This window comes from Podarcis raffonei, chromosome 8 (assembly GCF_027172205.1).
Source record: "Podarcis raffonei isolate rPodRaf1 chromosome 8, rPodRaf1.pri, whole genome shotgun sequence".
Classification (NCBI taxonomy): domain Eukaryota; kingdom Metazoa; phylum Chordata; class Lepidosauria; order Squamata; family Lacertidae; genus Podarcis; species Podarcis raffonei.
In genome coordinates this window covers 82,416,838-82,442,582 of record NC_070609.1, presented here as the reverse complement: position 1 = coordinate 82,442,582, position 25,745 = coordinate 82,416,838, and the positions used below count along the sequence as shown (strand labels likewise).

Here is a 25,745-nt window from a genome sequence, read left to right as displayed (position 1 = left end):
TATGATGTATCTGGGGGGTAGTCTTGAGCTACACCCCTTCTGTGATGTATGTATGATGTTTCTGGGGGTGGTCTTGATCTACAGGGTGGCAATTTCAAAAGTCTTTATAAGGCCTTGCAAGCCATTTTTCTGGGTTCCTCCTCTCTCCTGCGGGTGAGGGGAACTCCCTGTTGCAACAGTTCAATAAAGATCAAGCTTACTAGCTGCTTTGCTTCTCAATATTCTCTGGTTGGCCTCTGTTATTTTCTCCTACTAATAGGGAACCTACATAAGGACTCTATATGGGCTCTTGGATACTCCATAAGGAAAAAAGGGCAGAGATTTCGTTTAGAACATACATGTGCATGCCATGCCTTTCCACAAAAGTTGGACAGCTGCCTTTCAGGGACGAATCCCGCATTGCAGCAGGGGGTTGGACTAGATGACTCTTGGTGTCCCTTCTACAATTCTATTTTTCTCTGCCCACCCACTCCTGCACATTGCTTTGCGAGGGCACAGCCTGAAAAAGTGACTGATCAGTAACTGAAGCAAATAAACAGACTGAGAGAGCTACAGCTACCTGTGGAATTGCCGCCTCAGGTGAAGTTTCATGTACCATTCCTGGAGGGAATCGGTTCTTCGTATCTCCCTCATCCCCACAGTGAAGTGCAAGGCAGCTGATTCAGCAAGTAATGGTGCTGGCTGCCTCCTCATCTTCCTCCAGGGAACCAGGTTTGCCCTCTTCAACTGACACTTTGATTAATTAGCAAAAAGCGTGCTAAACGCCCTGCATATTAAAAGCCGAGGCGCCAAGCACTGCCTGTTGTTGAGAGAGGCCTGCTGCGCAACAGAGAAGCGGGTGGCAGCGCCCCGTGGAGACCCGGAAGGTTCCATGTCGGCTTCTGTCAGAAACAGGCACCGAGGGCTGGCGGGTTCAACAGGGATGCTTTGCGGGGGGGGGGGAGTAGCTGGAGGAACGTCACCAAAATCTGCAACATTATAAGAATTCTAAGGTCCCAAATATACAGTATTACCTCGGGTTGAAGTAGCTTCGGGATGAATATTTTCGGGTTGCGCTCTATGGCGACCCGGTAGGAATGGATCACAGTACTTCCGGGTTTTGCCACTTGCACATGCGCAGACGCTCAAAATGATGTCGCACGCATGCGCAGAAGCGGGAAGACGCGACACGCGCAGACGCACAGTCACGTCTTACGTTTACTTCAGGACGCGAACGGGGCTCCGGAACGGAACCCGTTCATATCCAGAGGTACCACTGTAAAAGAAACGTTCATAAATGTACAAGGCAAACACATACATAAATATGTAAACCACGTTTCTGAAATTGTACAGGAGAGCAGTCCTGAAGTCATTTTGACTCTCCCAAATTGACCTCAAATTTTTCTCTGCAAGGAGATAATAATAATAATAATAATAATAATAATAATAATAATAATAATTTATTATTTATACCCCGCCCATCTGGCTGGGTTTCCCCAGCCACTCTGGGCAGCTTCCAACTGAATATTAAAAACAGTACAGCATCAAACATTAAAAACTTCCCTAAAGAGGGCTGCTTTCAGTTGTCTTTTAAAAGTAAAATAATTGTTTATTGCTTTGACATCTGCTGGGAGGGCGTTCCACAGGGCAGGTGCCACTACCGAAAAGGCCCTCTGCCTGGTTCCCTGTAACCTTACTTCTCGCAATGAGGGAACCGCCAGAAGGCCCTCGGCGCTGGATCTCAGTGTCCGGGCTGAACAATGGGGGTGGAGACGCTCCTTCAGGTATACAGGACCGAGGCCGTTTAGGGCTTTAAAGGTCAGCACCAACACTTTGAATTGTGCTCGGAAACGTACTGGGAGCCAATGCAGATCTCTCAGAACCGGTGTTATGTGGTCCCGGCGGCCACTCCCAGTCACCAGTCTAGCTGCCGCATTCTGGATTAATTGCAGTTTCCGGGTCACCTTCAAAGGTAGCCCCATGTAGAGTGCATTGCTGTAGTCCAAGCGGGAGATAACTAGAGCATGCACCACTCTGGCAAGACAGTCCGCGGGCAGGTAGGGTCTTAGCCTGCGTACCAGGTGGAGCTGGTAGACAGCTGCCCTGGACACAGAATTAACCTGTGCCTTCATGGACAGCTGTGAGTCCAAAATGACTCCCAGGCTGCGCACCTGGTCCTTCAGGGGCACAGTTACCCCATTCAGGACCAGGGAATCCCCCCCGCCCGCCCCCTGTCCCCCAAAAACAGTACTTCTGTCTTGTCAGGATTCAACCTCAATCTGTTAGCCACCATCCATCCTCCAACAGCCTCCAGGCACTCACACAGGACCTTCACCGCCTTCACTGGTTCTGATTTAAAGGAGACGTAGAGCTGGGTGTCATCTGCATACTGATGAACACCCAGCCCAAACCCCCTGATGATCTCTCCAAGCGGCTTCATATAGATATTAAAAAGCATGGGGGAGAGGACGGAACCCTGAGGCACCCCACAAGTGAGAGCCCAGGGGTCTGAACACTCATCCCCCCCCCACTTTCTGGACACGGCTCAGGAGGAAGGAGTGGAACCACCGTATAACAGTGCCCCCTGCTCCCAGCCCCTCTAGACGGTCCAGAAGGATGTTGTGGTCGATGGTGTCAAAGGCCGCTGAGAGATCCAGCAGAACTAGGAAACAGCTCTCACCTTTGTCCCTAGCCCGCCGCCGGAGATCATCAACCAGCGCGACCAAGGCAGTTTCAGTCCCATGGTGAGGCCTGAATCCCGATTGGAAGAGATCCAAATGGTCCGTTTCCTCCAGGCGTGCTTGGAGTTGTTCAGCAACCACCCACTCAATCACCTTGCCCAAGAATGGAAGATTTGAGACTGGGCGATAGTTGGCCAAATTGGCTGGGTCTAAATATGTTTTTTTAAGAAGCGGTTTAATGACCACCTCTTTCAGTGGGTCTGGGAAGGCTCCCTCACAGAGGGAAGCATTCACCACCCCGCAGAGCCCATCACACAGCCCTTCCCGGCTCGCTTTTATCAGCCAGGATGGGCAAGGATCAAGGAGACAGGTGGTCGGTTTCACTTGTCCAAGCAGCCTGTCCACATCCTCGGAGGTAACAGATTGGAATTGATCCCATGTAACAGGACTAGACAGAAGGAGTCTACCTCCTTCTGAATCTGAGCGACTTTATCTGCAAAAAACTTTGCAAAAGCATTGCAGGAGATCTTGGGGTCCCTACCAGGCCCCGGTGGGGCAGGTGGTTCCGATAGATTACGAACCACCTGAAAAAGTCTCCTGCTGCTGTTTTCTGCAGATGCAATAGAGGCAGTGAAGAAGGCCCTCTTCGCCGTCGCCATTGCCACTTGGTGGGCTCGACGTTGAGCTCTAGCCCGTGTCCGGTCTGATTCAGAATGAGTTTTCCGCCACCGGCGCTCTAGCCGTCTCAACGATTGTTTCATCACCCTCAGCTCCGGGGGAAACCACGCAATCAGAGAGGGCGCTTCGGAGCCAGACAGTCAATAGCCCTGGTTAACTCCGCATTCCAGCGGGCCACCAGGGAATCAGCTGAAAGGCCATCAACTTGGGATAAAACATCCCCTACCACTCTCTGGAAGCCAATTGGATCCATTAAGTGGCGGGGGCGGACCATCCGAATTGGTCCCACCTCCCTGCAGAGGGGAAGGGTCGCGGAGAAGTCCAGTTGCACCAGGAGATGCGAAAGCCTCTCCATTGTCTTTTGCTTACCTGTCTTAAGGGTGTATTTGTGTATGAATAAGGTGAGCCTGTGACCTGGTTTCAGGAATTTAAAGTATTTACCATCACAAAAGAATGGCCAGGCTGCCCAGATAAAGCAATCAGTGACCATTAACAGATATCCTGGCAAACAGGATTTCTGCTGGAGATAGCCTCTTGTGATGTATTTCTGCTGTTGCCCGCCTCCTTCTGTGATGTATGTATGATGTTTTTTGGGGGTGGCCTTGAGCTCGGTCCCAACTCCTGCCAACCTAGCAGTTTGAAAGCATGGCGTAAACGGCATTTCCGTGCGCTGCTCTGGTTCGCCAGAAGCGGCTTAGTCATGCTGGCCACATGACCCGGAAGCTGTACGCCGGCTCCCTCGGCCAATGAAGCAAGATGAGCACCGCAACCCCAGAGTCGGCCACGACTGGACCTAATGGTCCCTTTACCTTTGAGCTACAGGGTGGGCAATTTCAAAAGTCTATATAATGCCTTGCACACCATTGTTCTGGGTTCCTCCTGCATGTGCTGAGGACCCTGTTACAACAGTTGAATAAAGATCAGGCTTACCAGCTGCTTTGCTTCTCAATATTCTCTGGTTGGCCTCTGTTATTTTCTCCTACCAATAGGGAACCCACTTAAGCCTATACGGGCTCTTGGATACTCCATAAGGGGAAAGGAGCAGGTTTTTTCTATATCAGCTGTAACAGCAGGCCTGCAGCTTACATGAATCTGTGTGTTTACATTCCAGGGGTCTGGGCACAAAGGCAAAATTGTGCCAAGTCAGAAGGACCCCTGGATATGTCCCCCCTCCCACCTGTTCGAAGGCAGTGTGCCAAGAGGGCCATACTTGCTGGCCTTTGGGAGCCTCGCAGGGCCCTCCCAGAGGCCTAGTGTGATTTTCCTGGTGCCAACTTGAATAAAATATTGGGTCAACCTTCCCTTATTTGGCGGAAAACTCCCTTATTCCAGCGCCGTTTCCTGCTGCTATCCCGGATTGTTGATATCACATATTTTCCCCGAATTTCAAAGGAAGCAGCTCCCTGCCTGCCGGCCAGGGAGGCTCCTCAACTGCGTTGCTCTGCTGCGTTGCTCACCCAATAAGGAGTCTAAGAATGACTGGAGGGTGGAGCTTGCATGCCTTGTGCCGATCAAATCGGCCTTGTTGCCTGGGGACTCGCCTTTGCTCAGCGCTTCCCAGCGGAGAGCTGATGGTGGTTTTCCTTGCTGCATCCCCTTTGCCGGGTTGCTGCACTGTGGGAACCACCGCTTGAGGCTTCATTTGGCTGCTGGCTGAGCTTTCTGCCTTTGGGCCTTTGGCTCTACTGTGTGTGTGTGAGAGAGAGAGAGAGAGAGAGAGAGAGAAACAGGGATGCAGAAAAAGGAGGTATGGGGAAGTCGTTGAAAGAAGGCTTAAGGAAAAGAAGGTTAAGAAATTATACGTGTTTATATGTTTGTTTGTTTTTGTATTGTTTTGTATTGTCTTTTAATATGTGTTGGAAAATTAATAAAAATTTATTAAAAAAAAGAGAGAGAGAGAGAGAGAGAGAGAGAATGTGTCACTTAAGGTGATAGTAGGAATGCTGTAGCTTCACACACTTACCTTCACATAATGTGTAATTAACTTGGGGATTTTTTTTACCGCAGGATGTGGTGAGGTCAGTACTTTAAATTTGCAAGGGGATCTGAGAGACGAATGGGAGATATGGTTTGTCAGTATTAATGGACAGCTAAATAGAAACTTAACCCCAAAAGTTAGGACAAAGATTCAAATCCTGACTGGGTAACTTTGCTCACTAGTAACATTTTACCATGAGGATGAGATGGTTGGATAGTGTTTTCGAAGCTATCAGCATGAGTTTGATCAAACTGTAGGAGGCAGTGGAAGACAGGAGTGCCTGGGACAGGTGAGGCTGCCGATCCCTTATTTTGGGCTGCTGATCCCTTATTTTCGAGGTTTCTGATCCCTTATTTTCAAATCTGAAAGTTGACAGCTATGTATTGGGGAGGGGGCAAGTAAGCCCCACCTGAAATAATGAATCGGACACACACCATTTGAATGGCAATGCCCATTAAAATGGGGGAGTTTATGCCTGGAGCCATGGAGGCTGGCTGACAAGGGGGGGGGCTTGGAAAGCTCTTTTCATTCCTAGTTTTCTCACTGCAGCATAGGAGCCAACTCCTGGGGGCCAAGGTCCCTTTGATCCCCCCAAATTGGGGGGACCGCAGGGCTTACCTGGGCCCCCCCAAATTTTAAGCAAGTTGGCACTTCCGCCTTGCAGAAAGAGCTTTTTATTTATTTTTGTAATAATTTTCATTGCATTTTCTGTTTTACAGTTTCAAATAAACATTTTACAAACTTTAAAATATCCAGTGACTTCCCTTCTTCTCCTTCCGTGGTTCCATTTCACGTATCATACATGCCTGCATATTTTACCACATCCCTTCGAATCAATTTCCCACTTTTACATCCATCAAAAATTATTTACTCTGATGAATTTATTTTAATGCTGCCATCGTTTTCAGCTGTACGTGCAGAAAGAGCTTTTTAAGCCCACGAGTCTCCGGAGGCTCTCGTGAGATCTCTCATGCGACCCCTTCTGGCAGTTCTTTCGCCCTCTTTCTATTGATTCGCTATATTTTTCAATGGAGCGTGCAAGGCTGCGATCGCATAAGTAAACTGCGCGCCAGGTTTCGGGACTCCTGTATGGAGGTGGCAGAGCCGTCACCTCAGGGCAGCACATTTTCAATGTGCTTTTGCGCCACAATTCTTTGCGAGAAAGTGCGCCGGTCAAATCGATCTTCATATAATCCCACCGCTGGTTTTTGCTCGCCGCCACAGCCCCGTCGGTGAAATCGTGAATTATCTCCCGGATTAACTGCATGTGAAATTGGATAGACAGACTGGCTCAGCCCACCTTTTGTAGAAAAGATTTATTAATGGACTATGAAATATTAACAGAAAAGACAACAAGAAGAGCAAGAAAGTTGCTCGACAGGCTCTATGAAACAACAAATCCCTGAAGCATGATTTATACCCACGGGACTTCACACTCCTTTCACTTCAATCAAATCCTCCACTGGGGGGGCGGTGTGTGTGTGTGTGTGTGTGTGTGTGTGTGTGACATTTCCTGAATATGTATTAGAGAACTCAGGGACGGTCATCTCACATAGGTCTATTCATGTGGGAGATTCAAACCACCAAGAACCAGTTGTCCATGTGGTAGAATCAGCTGGGGCCTAAGAATCCTGCCTTTCTTTTTTTGAAACTCAAGTAGCTAGCCCTCATGCTTTGTCAGATAACTTTGAAAACAAGTAGGCAGTGCGCAGCTCTGGTGTTTAGAGGATGGAGCTGTGTTGCTCCACATGTCTACAAAACCCGTTTTATTTATCTATAATCATTCTCCTGGCATAGCGGTGAAGACCTGTGACCCCCCCCTCAAAATGCTGCTGCGCTAGAACTCCCACCTGGAGACCCCAGATTCAGCCGCCCCTGCTCTAACCATAAAACCCTCTCACCCATCATTAAAAAACCACGACTCTCCCTTTGGCATCTCAAAGGAGCAAAATGAAACATTCTCTGGTGTGACAGGAATTTTGAGGTCTTAGATATATGGTAATGTTCATAAGTGTACCAACCAAGCATGTACATAAACCAGCACAGGAAGTCTGAGTTGAAACCCTTTTGATTCCCAAACTGACCAAATGTTTTCCCTGCAAAGAGGGAGGGGAGTCAGGGAGCCGTCCCATTGTCTCAGGAATTGAGTAATCAGCATTTTAATGGGTGACAGGCTATCAGGAAAGGCAATCAGATAACCTGGCAAACAGGAAAAACAACATTCAAATTTCTAAACAAAATTTTTTTCCCCTTCCAGTAGCACCTTAAAGACCAACTAAGTTAGTTCTTGGTATGAGCTTTCGTGTGCATGCACACTTCTTCAGATACACTGAAACAGAAGTTGCCAAAGTAGCTGTTTTACTACAAAGGAATTTCAGAAATAGACTGGAAAGAGAAGCTGCTGAATTGCAACTCATTACCAAACTTAAAACCGTGGAGAGACCTGGCCTGAACAAAGACATTGGATTCTTATCTCATTATACACGACAAAGCCATTTTTCACCTTCTCACCCCTTGCTTTTTCCTGTAAGACCTATTGCAGTCGTTAAGAGTCGTCAACAGGCTCATCACAGCTATCTGCCAATCACCCATTCCCACCACCCTTCTGAGTAATACCCCTCCCCACCTTCTCACTATATAGAGGGATCTGGCAACTTCTGTTTCAAGTGTATCTGAAGAAGTGTGCATGCACACGAAAGCTCATACCAAGAACTAACTTAGTTGGTCTTTAAGGTGCTACTGGAAGGAAAAAAATTTTTGTTTGGACTATGGCAGACCAACACGGCTACCTTTCTGTAATTCAAATTTCTGTTTTAGACCGCCTTTTCTGTGATGTAGGTATGATGTATCTGGGGGGGGGGGTCTTAGGTTACACCCCTTCTGTGATGTATGTATGATGTTTCTGGGGGTGGTCTTGATCTACAGGGGGGCAATTTCAAAAGTCTATATATGAGCTAGTGCGCCATTGTTCTGGGTTCCTCCTCCCTCCTGCGTGTGGTAAGCGAGGACCCTGTTGCAACAGTTTAATAAAGATCAGGCTTACTAGCTGCTTTGCTTCTCAATATTCTCTGGTTGGCCTCTGTTATTTTCTCCTACCAGTAGGGAACCCATGTAAGGACTCTATATGGGCTCTTGGATACCCCATAAGGGGAAAGGGCAATTTTGTTTACAACACTGGGTACAGGGCAGAAGATTCTGCCTGAATCTTTGTCTGTGTGTGTTTGAAGCAGGTTTTGGACCTTTGGCCTGGAGGCAGGAGAAGCGCACCCTCGTGGACCCTCCCCCAAAAGATGGTCTTTCCTTTAGCACCAGAGTTTCATTTTCTGAGCCATTTTCATGCACCAGAAGTTGGAGACTATTTTGGCCTGGAGGGCCCTGACCCTTATCTAAGCCCAGCCCATGGGTCAGCTTTGATGTCAGGTGATTTATAGGTGGGCAGTCCCATCCACGGACCCATGGCTGGGCATTGGGGGGGAGTGTCTGCTTAGCCACTGCATTCTGCGTGGTACATGGACCCAGCAGGACTGAACTCTGCCCCCACCCCACCCATCAGCAGACATCGGCCAGTGGCACCAGCTGACTGTCAGCTGCTTGTGGTTTGGCCTGGCGGGTCTGGAGGAAATGGCCTCATGTGGAAAATTGGGCCCGCTGGCAGAAGGTTGGCAGAAGGTTAAAATGAATTCGGGAGAGGGGTGGGGAATTCTTAGGATGCAGCACAGCCGCATGACGACGGAGCGTGCCCAGGGGGTTCAGAATGCTGCACTGTTTTCTGGGGATGGAACCAGCAGTGGTGTAGTGGTTAAGAGCGGTGGACTCGTAATCTGGCGAACCAGGTTCGCTTCCCCGCTCCTCCACGTGTCGTCGAAACACATTGCAGACGTCTGATCTCCCTGGAGACCTAGAGATGTAATGTTAGACTGCTTTGCCTCTTCCATTTGACAAATGTTTTGTGTCACTGGGAAGGCGGTAATTCTATATTGATTTGCTATGGATGTTTGTAAGGGACCCCTGACCATTAGGTCCAGTCGTGGCCGACTCTGGGGTTGCGGCACTCATCTCGCTTTATTGGCTGAGGGAGCCAGCGTACAGCTTCCGGGTCATGTGGCCAGCATGACTAAGCCGCTTCTGGCGAACCAGAATGCCGTTTACCTTCCTGCCAGAGCAGTACCTATTTATCTACTTGCACTTTGAGTTGCTTTCAAACTGCTAGGTTGGCAGGAGTTGGGACTGAGCAATGGGAGCTCACCCTGTCGCAGGAATTCGAACCGCCAACCTTCTGATTGGCAAGCCCTAGGCTCTGTGGTTTAACATCCCATGGATGTTTGTATGTGATGCCAATAAAAGGTTTGATGATGATGATGACCTTGGGCTAGTCACACTTCTCTGAAGTCTCTCTGCCTCACTCACCTCACAGAGTGTGTGTTGTGGGGGAGGAAGGGAAAAGGAGATTGATAGCCGCTTTGAAACTCCTTAAGGGGAGTGAAAGGCGGGGTATCAAGTCCAAACTCTTCCTCTTCTTCACCAGGGGGAGGGGGAATGGAATAGTATCTCCGTGAAAAGAGCATGGCTGGCTGGCTTTCCGAACAGCAGCATGCCCAGCTGCAGATCCTATTTTGTTCCCATTTTGATATGAAAAATGGCCCTCCTGTGAGAATTTGGCTTTGTCATTGGGGGTCAACAATGGGGGCGAATGCACTGTGAGCTGAACTACATTGCAGATATTCAGAATAATGAGTGCTTTTTTGTCATTTTGGCTACACCAGTTGTACATGGTTTGGTGGAGTTGCTAAGAGGTCAGTCGGGGCATGAATGGGCAGCCATTCCATCAGACGGCTTCAGCAGAAGAGACAGGAAGCAGGACTCATTTCATTGGCTTCCCTGGAGGCCCGCCTCTGTCAGGCATCTCCTGCCCCTGAACTGCACTCAACTGGTCATTGTAGGAACCACTGTTTAAAGAATAGGTGCCTGAGTTTGATTGTTTCCTCTTCCCTCCCCTGCCCTTACCCCTTGTGTGTCGTGTTGTTGCTGTTGTTTTCTAGATTGTAAACCTGTGGGCAGGAATTGGCTTGTTTTGACTGATTGCCTATAAGACACTCTGCAAGCCTTTTTGGCTGAAGAGCAGGGTACAAGTGGTCTAAATAAATGAAATAATAAATGAATTTGAGGATATGAATACTGCTTTGGAAGCAGCACTGCCTGCCTGCTTCTGTGCCATTTTCAACATGCATAGTTGCAATCAGTTTATTGCTATTTTAAAAACAAAGCCTACAGTGTTCTCTCTGCTCCAGCCTATTAAAAATCTGCCCTACACTTTCAAATGCTTAGAGCAAGGGAGCATAAACAACAGAGTTTATTCCATAGTTCCTGTATTTTCATTATTGAAGGATGGTTTGATGCAGTGAAGTTTAATTTTGAAGACTTGGCCTTGAAGCTTGCATGGGTGACTATGGGCAAATGTTTATGGGATGGCCTTTGCGATTTATCCCATGAGGATGAATGACAGGATTGTATTGATAGGATGCAAAACTCCTTTTTTGGAACCATTGAAAATTTAGAAGCCCTGGGAATATCAGATTGTAGTTGGAAAACCCACTCTGCAATATCCGACCTCCTCCTTGCCTCTGTGAGCAGACCAACAGATGCGTATATTCTACAGCTCAGACTAGAATTGTCTCCTTTTCAGTCATTGAAGAGGGTTTTGTGAAGCTCCTGCGGGCAATAGTTGAATGGACAGTGTCCTCACTCAGCGCATTGGCCAGCCTGGAGAGGACAGTCACCTTAAACTTTTTGAAGTCTTGGCCCATGAAGACATAAAGAACAGGGTTCATGCAACTGTTGGAAACAGCAATGGCCGTGACAATTGGTATTCCATTCTCAAGGACGGCTTTGCTGAGAAAGTGGTGTTGGGTTTCCATGAGGTTGAGCACATGGTATGGGCACCAACAGAAGAAGAAAGTCATTATAATGGCAATGATGATTCTCAAAGGCTTTTTGGACTTGGCGAGGCGGTTTCTTTTCAGACGGACAATAATGATAATGTAACACACTGTGATGACAGTCATTGGTACTATGAAACCAGCCAGGAATCGCAGAATGGTGACTGTCTTGTGCCTCTTTTCATCTAGATGGTGGTGAGCTGGAAGGCTGGACAAAGAGTAGTTGTTAAAACAAATGATACGATCTTGATATGCTGCTGTGTCCCGAAAAGCAAGGGCGGGAGAACTCAACAGAAAGCCAAGAACCCAGATGAGGGCACACAGGAACCAAGCAATCTTAGGATTCCGGTGGTTTTGAGACCAGACTGGAAAAGCCACCGAGATGCAACGATCGATGCTGATCATGGTCAACAAGAACACACTGGTGTACATATTGAGAATAAGAAGGAAGGTGTTGACCTTACACATTCCTTTGCCAAAGACCCAGTGGTAGCTCATGGCGGTGTAGGCAATGTTCAAGGGCAGGAAGACATTGAAGAGGAAGTCGGCCACCGCCAAATTCAGGAACCAGATGGCGTTGACAGACTTCTTCATCTTGAGCGTGATGACGGAAATGACCACGCCGTTGCCCAGGAGGCCCAGGATGCAAGTGACCGTGAAGATTAGGAGAGCAAGGATTCGAGTGATGAATGTAAAGTCTTGGGCTGATTCCTTTGTCCGGTGGCTTTCATCAGTGGTGACGTAGTAGTCGTCATTGTAGTAGCGGCTTGCTTCATCGTAGTAGTCCGTAAAATTATCAGGTAGATCCATGACCTGTTGGAACACAGATTGGTGAAAAAGTTAACTTTGTGCAAGCACGACTTGCAGGGCAGACTCCAAAGGAGAGGAGCAGAGACAGCTGGAGCCCCCTAAATTTGCCCCTGGTCGTAGGCTCCTTGAATGATTGGGGAGAGCTCTATTCAAGCATGCTACTTGCATGTAGTGCCTCTATGCAAGTGGGGATGAGCCCTCTAAGGTCAGTGTGGTGTAGTGGTTAAGAGCGGTGGACTTGTAATCTGGTGAACTGGGTTCGCGTCTCCGCTCCTCCACATGCAGCTGCAGGGTGACCTTGGGCCAGTCACACTTCTCTGAAGTCTCTCAGCCCCACTCACCTCACAGTGTGTTTGTTGTGGGGGAGGAAGGGAAAGGAGAATGTTAGCCGCTTTGAGACTCTTGAAAGGGAGTGAAAGGCGGGATATCAAATCCAAACTCTTCTTCTTCTTCTTCTTCTTCTAACAGCCATGCCACTATGCCCACCACTCTGCACAGGTTGGAGGGCAAAGTTTGGCTTGCCCTGATTACCTGTATGTTGCCTGCATAGGTGAACATGATGCTTGAACAGGTTTAGAGACTGCAGCTGTAGACAAGAGAGGCTAACTGACAAAGGAGAGGGAGAGTTGCAGTAAGGGCCGGCTCAAGACATTTTGTTACCCGAGGCAAAGGACAAGATGGGACAAGAGATACACAGCAAAATTCTTCATGGGAGATATTTGTAAGAGGAGTGTTGTGTGCTGATTGGCTAAGGGTGGATTGTGACAGCTGGAACAGGTTGTGGGGAAAGAGTGAGCTGGGTTTTCGGGGGAGAAGGAGGATGTTGTGGGTCCTGAGGATTAGGGGATAGGATTAGCATTAGGGTTTGCATTAGGAATAGCATTTTAATTATATGTTAAAATACAAAGTATCCCAACACAGGTATTAGAAACAAATCACATAAGAAGCTGCTGTATTCAGCTTTTACTTGAGTAATAAAGTTTTGCTGTTCCAAGCACGTCTCATATTTGGCCAAGCTATCAAGAGATAATGGTGTTTTTATGGTGGCAACAGAGCACCAGTAATTAGGGTTTTCAAAGGCCAGAACTGGGAGCCTTCAATATATTTATTGCCCGATCTTCACCCTAAGATCCCAGGTTGGATTACAGAATTAAAACACAATATTAAAAACCAATTAAAACAACCTGCAGTCGTAAAAATAAAGCAGGTCCTAAAAATACATGCCTCAAAATAATTTTGCAAAAGGAAGTAAGAGTTACAGAGAAGGTATACCGGTTTTACTGCGTATAAGACGGGAAGATATAAGACTTCATATATCCAATGAAGATTCCAAGCCCTACATTCCTGGAATTCCTTCCACCAGATTTTTCAAGCTACACACAATCAGCTCTCTCACTCTTGTTATCAGTGGTTGTGAAACTTTTGAGTTCATTGAAAGTGTATTTGGAGTTTTCCCATGGAAATATATAAACATGTGAATCTACCTTTTACTGAGTTAGAAAACTGTTCTGTCTCGTACAGCACTGACCACACTGACACCTCTCCTGAGTTTCAGGCAATAACCTTTTTGAGTCTTCCAGCATACAATTCTATGTTTGCATGAGTCCTGTCCGTTGATGCTGAGAATTGAACCTCGGACAATACAAAACAGACGCGCAGTCCAAAATCAATCAGGGCAGTCAAGACACCTTTCTCACTACTGCAGATTTCTCTTTGCAATGCACAGAGGAGTGTTGGGAGTGTTCTAGGAAAGGACATAAGGAGATTAGTGTGGCTTTTCCTTTGCCCTGGAGTGGTTTACAAGTCAGATGATGATAACTAATAGCATCATTTGCAATATTCAAAACCGATGTCGAAGACAATAGAGATGTGCGTATGAAGTGGTAGTGCAGCCTGACCAAAAACCCAACAGTGTGGCTGGGAAAGTGAGTCAGGATAAAGCATTCTAATTTATAGCACTTTTCCTTTTGTCTCCGGCCGAATTCTGGGCTGAGACCAGTGAAGTTTTTTTCAGATGCAGAGGCGCCCCTTCTCCAGGGCCACAGGGGGTTATTGACCCCTTACTTAATTAAGTCCTACTGAGTTTGAGGGCCCCAGTGCCATCCTATTTGTGCTTACTCAGAAATAAGCCCCGCTATATTTTCTGTGTTTCTGAGCAGTTGTCCTTTTTAATGGACTCATTGGAGCAGTGGTGTCCAAACTTTTTTCAAAGAGGGCCAGATTTGATGAAGTGAAGGGCCGTGAGGGCCAACTAAAGGGCTGTTGAGCTTTTTTAAGGACTGAAGTTGTTGAGCTTTTTTTTATGATTTTACCCCAAAGTTATTGAACGTTGTTTTTTTTAGGGTTGAAGTTGTTGAGCTTTTTAACTGACCAGCAGGCTGAATTAGACTCCCAAAACATGCCTACATTAGAGGGTGTCTGGAAGCAAAGCTGTGAAGAAAGTGTTGGGAAGCTGTCTCCAGCTGGGCAAACTCCGGTTCCCGGAGCAGCATCAATCGGCGACACGAGCCTCCTAAAGTTCAGAACCTGTGCATGCTCTTATCAGCAGAGTAAATAAATCCTCACAACGGAAGTGGCGGACAGAGACATGTGTAAGCATTATTTACAGGTGTTTATTCAGCAAAGTTCAGGAACAAAGGAAAAACATGTCTGCTTCCCTTCATGTCCAGCAAAACAGCAGTATAGCAAAAGCAATATACAAACGGAAGTTCCCAGCAAGCCTGTGCTGGAAGTAAACAGGCATGTGACACACAACAGTCATGCCTGTTCCTTTTAAGGTGGAACGGAACTATATCCTAACATCCTCCCCCTTTCCATGTAATCCGTAGTACCTGTGGTTCAACCCAATTGCAACCTCTGTACATAAACCTTAAGTTGCTCTCTGGTAACAACTTTAGACAACAGATCTGCAGGAATTTCGTTTCCTGGCATGTAGGACACCTGAATGAATCCTTTCTGAATACACTCTCTTGCACGATGTAACTTTATCTGCAAGTATTTGGTTCTTTGCTTGCAACTTTCTGAGTTCAGCAAAGCCAAAAAGGATCTATTGTCTTGATACACCTGTATAGGACATTTCACAGAAACCTTGATGTCCTGAAACAGTCGCATCAACCATTCACAATCCATGAGTGAAAATGACAGAGCATTGAGTTCTGCTTCACAGGAACTTAGGCTTACTGTCGTCTGCTTTTTGCACAGCCAGTCAAAGGTGTTGCCATGGTTTATGGTCCTATCACCTCCCCCATCCCGCAATTTTGCAGTTGCAGGCAGTGGCGTAGCGTGAGGAGTGCAGGGGGGGCCGGCCACACCGGGCACAACATCTGGGGGTTAGGGTTAGGGTGTGCAAATCCACGGGTTAGGGGGCACAAATCCACGGGTTAGGGTGCGCAAATCCACGGGTTAGGGGGCGCAAATTACTTGCCTTGCCCCGGGTGCTGACAACCCACGCTACGCCACTGGTTGCAGGCAATGTCAGGGCAAAGCCCAAGAAGACACACACACACACACACACACACACACACACACACCTACATGACAAGGCAGGCAGGCTGACTGTGGTTCCTCTGCCTTGTCAGAGTTCGCAGAGTTCTTCTCTCACCCACAAGGCTGCCTCAGCACATTTGCTAAACCACCAGACAGTGTGTCCCAAATTAGAAGCCTCCAACTTCCTGACTCAGCTGCTGCCCACCATGTTAGCAGCGGCGAGAAAACAAGCAGGCAGCGAGAATGCCCGTGTCACAGGGCCAGGGAATAACTCCAACACGGTTTTCGTAAGGGAAAGTCCTCTTGGAGCAGCACAAAACAGGCTATTGAAGCAGCATTTTCAGTCTGTGTGCCAAAGGGGGCCTTCTTGTCTCCGACATTTCAGTGCCAATGAAAAAGACAAAACACTTGGTTGCCTGTGAATTGTAATTACAGGTAGGTAGCTGGGTTGGTCTGCCGTATTCAAAACAAAATAAAAAAAATTCCTTCCAGTAGCACCTTAGAGACCAACTAAGTTTGTTCCTGGTATGAGCTTTCATGTGCATGCACACTTCTTCAGATATCTGCAGAAGATATCAGATATGGTATCTGAAGAAGTGTGCATGCACACGAAAACTTATACCAATAACAAACTTAATTGGTCTCTAAGGTGCTACTGGAAAGGGGGGGAAATTATTTTGTGAATTGTGAGCCAGTGTGGTGTAGTGGTTAAGAGCGGTAGTCTCGTAATCTGGGGAACCGGGTTCGCGTCTCCGCTCCTCCACATGCAGCTGCTGGGTGACCTTGGGCCAGTTACACTTCTCTGAAGTCTCTCAGCCCCACTCACCTCACAGAGTGTTTGTTGTGGGGGAGGAAGGGAAAGGAGAATGTTAGCCGCTTTGAGACTCCTTAAAGGGAGTGAAAGGCGGGATATCAAATCCAAACTCTTCTTCTTCTTCTTCTGTAAGGCAGAGAGCATCCATTGCACAAATGAACCGACCTTCTCCTCCACCCCTACTTCTTATCCTGTAATCTACCCCATGATTTATAATCCCCCATGATTTGTAGTAGGGTTAGGTTGCATTTTAATGCATACATAATTCACACGTCCCTAAACAACACGTGAAGGGGAACTACAGCTATCCTTTAACATTCACACATAGAATCATAGAATTGTGGGGTTGGAAGGGACCCTGAGGACCATCTTGGCCTACTCCCTGCAAGCAGGGAAATGCTGGCCCAAGTCACCCAGTGAACTTCATGGCTGAGCAGGGATTTGGACACTGCCCCCCCCCAGGTCCTACTTAGTTCAGCGGGTGGCGCTGTGGTCTAAACCACTGAGCTTCTTGGGCTTGCCAATCGGAAGGTCAGCGGTTTGAATCCCCGCAATGGGGTGAGCTCCCATTGCTCGGTCCCAGCTCCTGCCAACCTAGCAGTTCGAAAGCACACCAGTGCAAGTAAATAAATAGGTACCACTGCAGTGGGAAGGTAAACGACGTTTCTGTGCACTCTGGTTTCCATCACGGTTTTTCGTTGCGCCAGAAGCAGTTTAGTCATGCTGGCCGCATGGCTCAGAAAGCTGTCTGTGGACAAACACCGGCTCCCTTGGCATGAAAGAGAGATGAGCGCCACAACCCCATACAGTGGTACCTCAGGTTACAGACGCTTCCCTCGGGTTACATACGCTTCAGGTCACAGACTCCGCTAACCCAGAAATATTACCTTGGGTTAAGAACTTTGCTTCAGGATGAGAACAGAAATCGCGTGGCGGCGACACAGCAGCAGTGGGAGGCCCCATTAGCTAAAGTGGTACTTCAGGCTAAGAACAGTTTCAGGTTAAGAACAGACCTCCAGAACGAATTAAGTTCTTAACCAGAGGTACTACTGTAGTTGTCTTTGACTGGACTTAACCATCCAGGGGTCCTTTACCTTTACCTTTTACTTAGTTCAGCACTCTAACCACATCAACACACAGGCATCTCCCTCCCAAAGTCAAACTTCATCATATCCAAGGCTGGCCAACTTACCTGGGCACCTGAGAGTAAAAATCCACTAATAATTAATTAAACAACTGACAATTTGCAGCTCTTCCATCACGCCCCTCTCTGCTTCATGGTGGGGCTGGCCTTCCCAGTGTCCTTCCCAAGCTAGATGGAGGACCTTTTCCTTAACTAGTTAAAGCACAAGCCTGTCTCAACCGGTCCCTTCTGCATCTGCAATCCGGCGACTTTCCGGAGTGGGGAGGGATGGGGTGCAGTGACGTAGTGTTGGGGGTGCCCTGGGCGCACATAAGGGGGTGTAAACCAGGTGCCATCCACAGAGATCCAGCCCATGTGCACCCGCCCATCAGTGGTGAGGGCTGGGGAACGTAAAGGATGCTCTTCAATTCCATGCCCCACCCCTGCCCCACCCCACAGCCTGAGCCACCCCACACGCCGGGCACTGGCAGACAGTGCTACGCCCCTGATGGGGTGGAAGCAGAAAGGTACCAACATCAGAACCCGAAAGCAACAAGCCGGAATAAACACGCAAAGAAACTTTGTCATTGGAGTTTGGCTGCGAGGCAGTCCGGACATGTAATTAACGGCAATCGCAAGCAGATGTGGAAAGAACATCTGTCGGGAGGTCTCACACTCCCACTGGCTGGCCTGAATTTCTGACGCTGCTCATAAAGCCCAGCGGCCAACAGAGTGGTTCCTTTCCCAAAGTCAGAGCTGGCTTTGTTCCTTCCTGGACAGAACTTGATGCAGCCAGCACCCTTTCCTTTTCGCAGCCAGCTGCTTTCAGACTTTCTGCCGTCAAATGCTTCATGCTTAGACATTAAAGCATGGAGATAGCACGTCTCCAGCAGTTACATCACCTTCCGTACTGAATGAGCCTTTGTGTTTCTTTTGGCCCTCGTGGAAGAATCCATAACATTATACAGATCTCTGGTGTAGCTGCCTTGGGAACACTCTGTACAGCACCGGTTGCCTCACCTCAGAAAGAGTGAAGCAGAGTTGGAGAAAGTTCAGGAAAGGGCTACCAAAATGATCAAAACCACCCAGTCCAACATCCTTCTCTATTTATAGTCTCTCATATACATGGGCTGCGGAGCTAAAGAAGGCCAACTTTCATAGGTGAGCTTCAAATAAACAGGAAATGTCGCATTTGACTGCAGGCCTATAATTTAGCTCAATTACGGGGTTATGGGGTGGGGGTGCGGAATCCATTAGTCAGAAGAAACTGAAAGGTCTTTTAAGGCAAATATCTCTCCAAAGGCAACAACCTTTCAAGATATGGCAGGACCTTAAAGACATTTATTACAGCATCAGCCAGGGCCTATTTTGCTGGCTACATCTCATCCTTGGAAAGATGAAGTCTCCTGCCTTGACCCTGTCAGACCGACTCCTAGCGGAACCGTTGGATTCTGGACCAGACCCGGACCACGGTTCTTGGGTTACCCCCAGGCCCAGCACAGGTGGCTAATAACCACATTTGGTTATGCTCTGCCTACCCAGTCCGAGGCAGCAATGCTTCTGAAAATACCAGTTGCTGGAAAACACAGGAGGGGAGAGTCTTCTTGAGATCAAATCCTGCTTATGGGATTCCCATAAAGGGCATCTGGTGGGCCACTGTGAGAACAGGATGCTGGACTAGATGGGCCATTGGCCTCATCCACCAGGCTCTTCTTAACATCCTTATGAGTTGCAGTCCATTTGGACTTCAAACACCTGTTGATTCTATTCTCCATTTCACCCCAACGCCTTGAGAAAGACCTACAATACAGTGGACATCCGGGTTGTGAATGTGATCTGTGCAGGATCCACGTTCACAACCTGCAGCGTTAGCAACCCGCAGTGGCGCATCTGCGCATGCGCGGGTTTGATTCGGCGCTTCTGCTCATGTGCAAAGCGTGATTTAGCACCTCTGTGCATGTGCGACTGCTGAAACCCAGAAGTAACCTGTTCTGGTACTTCCTGGTTTCGGCAGTCCGCAACCCGAAGAAACGCAACCTGAAGCGTCTATAACCCAAGGTATGACTGTACAGCCATTTTCCTCCAGGTTCAAATACAGTGGTACCTCAAGATGCGAACGGGATCTGTTCCGGAGCCCGGTTCGCATCCTGAAGCGAACGCAACCCGCAACTGCACGTCTGCGGGTCGTGATTCGCCGCTTCCGTGCATGCGCGTGACATAATTTTGACCGTCCGCGCATGCGCGAGCGACAAAACCCGGAAGTAACGCGTTCCGTTACTTCTGGGTCGCCGTGGAGCGCAACCCGAAGGCACTCAACAACTTCAGCCTGAGGAATGGCTGTAGATGACATGTGAGCATCAGTCCTTCCCGGGAGTGGGAAAGACACAATCATGTCTCGAGCGACAAAACAACAAAATAAAATTGCACGAGATGTGGTAGAAGCAGGAGGCCAACGTGAGTGCAACGGCCTCATGTGATGTTCCCCAAATAGACAGCTGGCGACGTCCATTTTTGTTAACTTCCTCCCATCAGGCCATCCTATTGCTCATTTTCCACCTGGCATGCTAGAGTTGCTCCTCCCTGCCTCTGTCAAGGACTCCATTCACATTCCGAAAAGATATTGTTGCACATCAGCCCAACCTTTGAGTGGCAAGAGACTCCCAAGGCTTCCTGCACTTACCCAGGGTTCAGTTTCCTTGGGATGAAGGTCCACAGAGACTGTGGTGTCTTCAGGATATACCTTCTACTCCCACAGATACAGGATCCCAAAAATCGGGAGGGACTCAGGGCATCATCCAAACAGACCCCCACCCACCCACTCACAACAATATTTGGAAGGGTTTGGCATTCAGATGGCTGAGAAGACTGCCAAAAATATAACCTGTTTCCTAGACGCAAACCTAAAACCGTGCTTGGTGAGCAGCGGAAGAGATGCTTTAAGACAAATCCAGACCTGTTGTCACCAAAGGCAAAATAATGCTCACTGAATTTGAGGGATTCAAGCCTAGCACAGGTCTCTTGAACAAAGGCCTTCTGAATGACTGTGATGTTTTCACCACCACAATGGCTTAAAATTCAGAGCCAATCTACCCTTGAGTGGTAGACCAGACCACAGAATTCTGGACCACACAGCTTTAGGCTGAAACTGGAGAAGGCGTATTTTTAATGTTCCCTGCATGGAGAAATCTAGTACAGCAGGGAGAAAGGTTTCATGCGTCCCTCTCCCTGACTTGCTACTTTATATACTGAAGTGAGATGGTTGGTGGGTGTGCGTGTTTTAAAAAATAAATCTCATGAGGAGCGTCTGAATATATGAGTCACCACTTGAGAAGCGCATAATTCAGAGGACTGCTCATTCTATCTCTCTACAGACAGAGCAACCAAAATGGCAAGGACCCACTGCCCCAGATCCTCTATCTGACCCCAACCATGGACCAGTATGTTTCTCCCATTCTTCCTTCCATCCCAATTTCCCATTTGGTACCAGCAATCTGTCACAGCTCTCTAAGCCCTAGAGTATGTTTATCTTTCAAGATACAATACAGACTTCTCTGTTTGTTTTCCAAAGTCATTACTTTCCAGAATGGAGATAAGGATGTGCGCAGAGTTGGGGAGGCTTTTGTCAACTTAACATTGCTGGCTCTGCTCAAAAGATATCTGGAACAGAGGGGGAAGAAAAACAGGACCAAAATCCAGGGTTCTGAGGTCAAGATGAGACTTCACTGTAATGACAGGGCAACACCCTGACCACTGCAGCCTATTATTATTATTATTATTATTATTATTATTATTAGCCACCCATCTGACTGGGTTGCCCCAACCACTCTGGGTGGCTCCCAACAAAATATTAAAGCCCATGTGCTAGTAAACTTGAGGCTGGATTACTGCAGTGCTTTCTACGTTGGGCTGCTCTTGGGCCTGGTTTGGAAGCTCCAGGCAGTGTAGAATATAGGTGCCAGATTGCTGGTGGGAACATCTGCTCAAGAACAGAGGACACCATTCTTAATGCCTCTATACTGGCTGCCCATCTACTACAGAGCTAGGTTTGAGTTCCTTGTACAGTGGTAGCTTGGTTTTCAAGTGTAATCTGTTCTGGAAGTCCGTTCGATTCCCGAAACATTCGAAAAGCAAGATGCATTTTCCGATTGGCACAGGCGCCCTGGAAACCATAGCCGACAGCCGCATCGGATGTTCAGCTTCCGAAAAGCGTTCAAAAACCGGAACACTTACTTCCGGGTTTTTGGCGTTCGGGAGCCAAAATGTTTGAGTACTAAGGCATTTGAGAACCAAGGTTCCACTGTATTAATTTATGAAGCCCTGAACAACTTAGGTCCAGGGTACCCTAAGGATAACCCTAACCCTTCTATCCCAGCTCGCTCGCTAAAATCACCTGTGGGAGCGTTGCTGGTCATTCCCCAAGTCTTGTTAAAAGGTGACATGACAGAAGTTTATCAAATTAAGCCTGCCATGAAGAAAGTGGATACAGAGAGGTTTCCCTTCCTCTCTCGCTAGAACTTTTGGAGATCCTATAAGGAGTATGAAAATATTGGATTATTAATAGACAAAAATTTAATGTTACATTATTTTAAGATTAAAGATTAGGATAAGTAAAGAGGGGAAGGATTTGCTGAACTAACAAATTAAATTGGAATACAAAAAGGGAGGTTTGAGGAGGTTCGGGAATCAAGCAAATGAAAGAATGTGATGGAAAGATGGAATTGTTTTTTATTTGTATTTTTTCTTTTTTCTTTTTTCATTTTGTAAAACTCTAATAAATATCTTTTTTTTAAAAAAAGAACTTTTGGAGATCCAATGAACTGAATGATTCCGGACAGATGAGAGAGATTTCAAACCGTTTCCCAGTCCTGATTTAGCGGCCCACAGTAGCAAGCAACTGGCTGGGAGTGGCAATTTCCTCCTCAATAAATTTCCTCCAAGCCGGCCGTTAATTAAAACCTTTCGATGCTGATCTCATCAGCCCAGCTCAGCACTCCCTGCAGACGGCTCATACATTTTAATGGGAGGTGCCTGCCACTCTGGGTTTGTTCAGAGAGAGAAGTGGACTCTGTGAAATTTTGGGGTTGCAAAGAATGGGCAGGTGGATTCTCCTCACTGCCATGATCTCTTGGCTGCTGCACAAGAGCTGGAGAGATCAGCACCCTGGTTTTTCCAAGTGGCCTTCCCTTGCAATGGCTAGGCTGGGGTCCAGCTGAAAGTGGTTCTTAGCTGGGGCTGCTGCTGTTTGCTGCCTCCCAGTACAGACAGATAAATAATAATAATAATAATAATAATAATAATAATAATAATAATAATAATAATTTATACCCCGCCCATCTGGCTGAGTTTCCCCAGCCACTCTGGGTGGCTCCCAATCAAGTGTTAAAAACAGTACAGCGTTAAATATTAAAAACTTCCCTGAACAGGGCTGCCTTCAGATGTCTTTTGAAGGTGGGATAGCTGCTTATTTCCTTCACATCTGAAGGAAGGGTGTTCCACAGGGTGGGCGCCACTACCGAGAAGGCCCTCTGTCTGGTTCCCTGTAACCTCACTTCTCGCAATGAGGGAACTGCCAGAAGGCCCTCGGCGCTGGATCTCAGTGTCCGGGCTGAATGATGGGGGTGGAGATGCTCTTTCAGGTATACAGGACCGAGATCATTTTTGCAGGTGTTCAATTGTAAGTCCACCTCATCCTGTTCCTGCATCATTCTGTGTTGGGTCTGCGGAAAAGTCCTCAGTGCATAGCACAAGGGTAGAAGAATGAGGAAATCCCGAAGAAAGAATAGTGGCAAGAGAAATTGATGACTTATGCAGAACTGGCTAAACTGACATACAAACTGCGAAACAAGGACAACTGTGACTTTAAGGCAGAATGGGAGCTTTTTACAAATTATTTAAATAGACAACAAAATGAACTGGACTCCTTGGCAGGGTTTGAATAAACACACACAAATTTATTGGTCGATAACATGATAGATAGATAATGTAAGGATGTGTACAAGTTTATAACATGCAGAGAACAACATGTGCTGAGAAATCAGAGAGAGGAGCTGAGGGAGGTCTTTGGGGGGGAGGATTGGATGGAGGGATGGGAAAAACGGGGGGAAATGATGAATATGATGTGTTGTGAAAATGTGGTTTTGTAGGAATTGTTAATAAAAAGAAAAAAGAAAAAGTCCCCAGGGCAACAACAGCCACAAAGAGGGAGAGGAGAGGAGGCTTGTGGTTGTTTAGTCGTTCAGTCGTGTCCAACTCTTCATGACCCCCTGGACCAGAGCACGCCAGGCCCTCCTCTCTTCCACTGCCTCCCACAGTTTGGTCAAACTCATGTTCGTAGCTTCGAGAACACTGTCCAACCATCTCGTCCTCTGTCGTCCCCTTCTCCTTGTGCCCTCCATCTTTCCCAACATCAGGGTCTTTTCCAGGGAGTCTTCTCTTCTCATGAGGTGGCCAAAGTACTGGAGCCTCAGCTTCACGATCTGTCCTTCCAGCCACAAAGAGGGAGAGGAGAGGAGGCAGGTGTGTATTTTTGCTCCCTACACACATCCCTTTGATTCAGCAATACCAGGCACGCCCTTGGAAAGGAACATCTTTCATTCCAGTATGTTCTGTACCTCAGAAGAACACTTGTTAGAGGGTTCAGGCTTTTCTTCTGCCGCTCTAGAGGAGAGGACCTGAAACCAACAGATTTAAACAGCCAGAAAGGAGAGTCTGACTAAACATTTGAAAGAACTTTCTGGCAACGAGAGCTGTTCAAGAGGGGAATGGGCTCCCTCAGAAGGTGGTGGGCTCTTCTTCCTTGGAGGCCTTTAAGCAGAAGTTGGATGGCCACCTGTCAGGGGTGCTTTAGCTGAGATTCCTGTGTTGCAGGCGGGTTGGGCTAGATGACCCTCGAGGTCCCTTCCATGATTCTGTGGTTTCCTCCAGGCAGCTCCGCCATACATTTGTAAACTGCCGGCATCTGCCAAGCACTTTCCAAGCCCCGACTTGCCAGCTGGAAAGATAGAGGGTGACAAAACGTTGTTTCATGCTTCCCTTGATAAATGCCAGAGAGGGCTTTGCACACTGGCATGTACACAGATGGAGAGAAAAATCTCCTGCTCCCACTCCGCTGCTCCTATCTCTGGAGATTTTCAATCAGGAAAGGCTCTGTTTTTCACCTGAAGTGTGGGTCGCGTTGCACACAGATTCAACTCCAAGCCTTCCCTCCGTAAGTCTGCGTTAGGCTGCTTCTCCAGGGACAGAGGGCGGTCGTGGAAGGAGGCAAAGGTGGCTTGATGCTGACAGGTGTGTCAAAGATGGGGCAACAGAGGAATGGAAGGGACAGGGAATGCTGTGTCTAGAGCACAGACTGAGCCAATATATTGAGGTGTAGTGGTTACAGCATCAGACCTCGACCTGGGAGAGACCTGGGTTCAAATTCCAACTTGCCCACGAAGCTCACATGGTGACCATGGTCCAGTCACAACCTCTCTGCCTAACCTACTCCAGAGGGTTGTTGTGGAGATTTCATGAGGAGGGGTAGAACCATGTGTTTGAAGATGGCTATCACATCACCTCTTGGGGCTTATCCATGTTTACCTGTCCTTTATGCTTTCCTTGCATTGTTCACACTTTGCCCATGAAAACCCACTCTCTAAAGCTGAATTGGAGCAAACGGCAATCCTCCGAAAACCCAAATTGCTATTTGTTGCACATCAGCTTTAAAGAGCAGGTTTTTGCAAGGGGAGCTCTGGGGTGCGGGGGCTCTCAGACACGGAGCTTTAAAGTTAAACATGGAGTTTTAAAATAAGGACCTGTGCCTGGAAAGAAGGGCAAAATGTAAGGGTGGCTAAGCCCTCAGTCTTCTCTTCTCTAGGCTAAATGCGAGCTGTTGGGTGGTGGTGGTGCAAAGTCTGGTGTTTGAGATGCACTCTTTCCATGCATGGGAATCCATTTGCTCCTTTGCATGTTTCTGAGCTTCGATTGCTACTTCCCCACAAAAGGCAGACCTTTAGAAGGTGGCAGGTCGAAGGCAGATCTTTGGCACTGCACTCCACGCAGAAACCAGCAGGTGTTTTTTTAGTGGCCTCTTTTACCATCTGCAGAGTGGAAGCAATGCTAAAATTAATAGCAGCCAATATAGCAAAATAAGAGAAGATGAAGGGAATGTCAGAAACCTCTGGAGCAGGCTGGGCTCCTTCTTTGCTCTTATCCACTGTCTGCAGTGCGTGTTAAAAAAAAAAGGTCTTCGCTAAGGACATCTCCTGCAGTATCAAGCTGA

The 25,745-nt window shown here is 47.6% G+C and overlaps 1 protein-coding gene across 4 annotated transcripts in view; it reads right to left on the bottom strand.

Annotated features, from left to right (window-relative positions):
• Positions 1-9,681: 9,681 nt before the first annotated feature.
• Positions 9,682-25,745, bottom strand: part of CMKLR1 (chemerin chemokine-like receptor 1) — a 36,358-nt gene continuing 20,294 nt past the window's right edge. For all 4 annotated transcript variants that reach the window (XM_053401238.1, XM_053401235.1, XM_053401237.1 and 1 more), the window contains one exon: positions 9,682-12,065. In XM_053401238.1, coding sequence (XP_053257213.1) covers positions 10,974-12,062 — 1,089 coding nt within the window. In that variant the 5' untranslated portion in view covers positions 12,063-12,065 and the 3' untranslated portion in view covers positions 9,682-10,973. The remainder of the gene's footprint in view (positions 12,066-25,745) is intronic.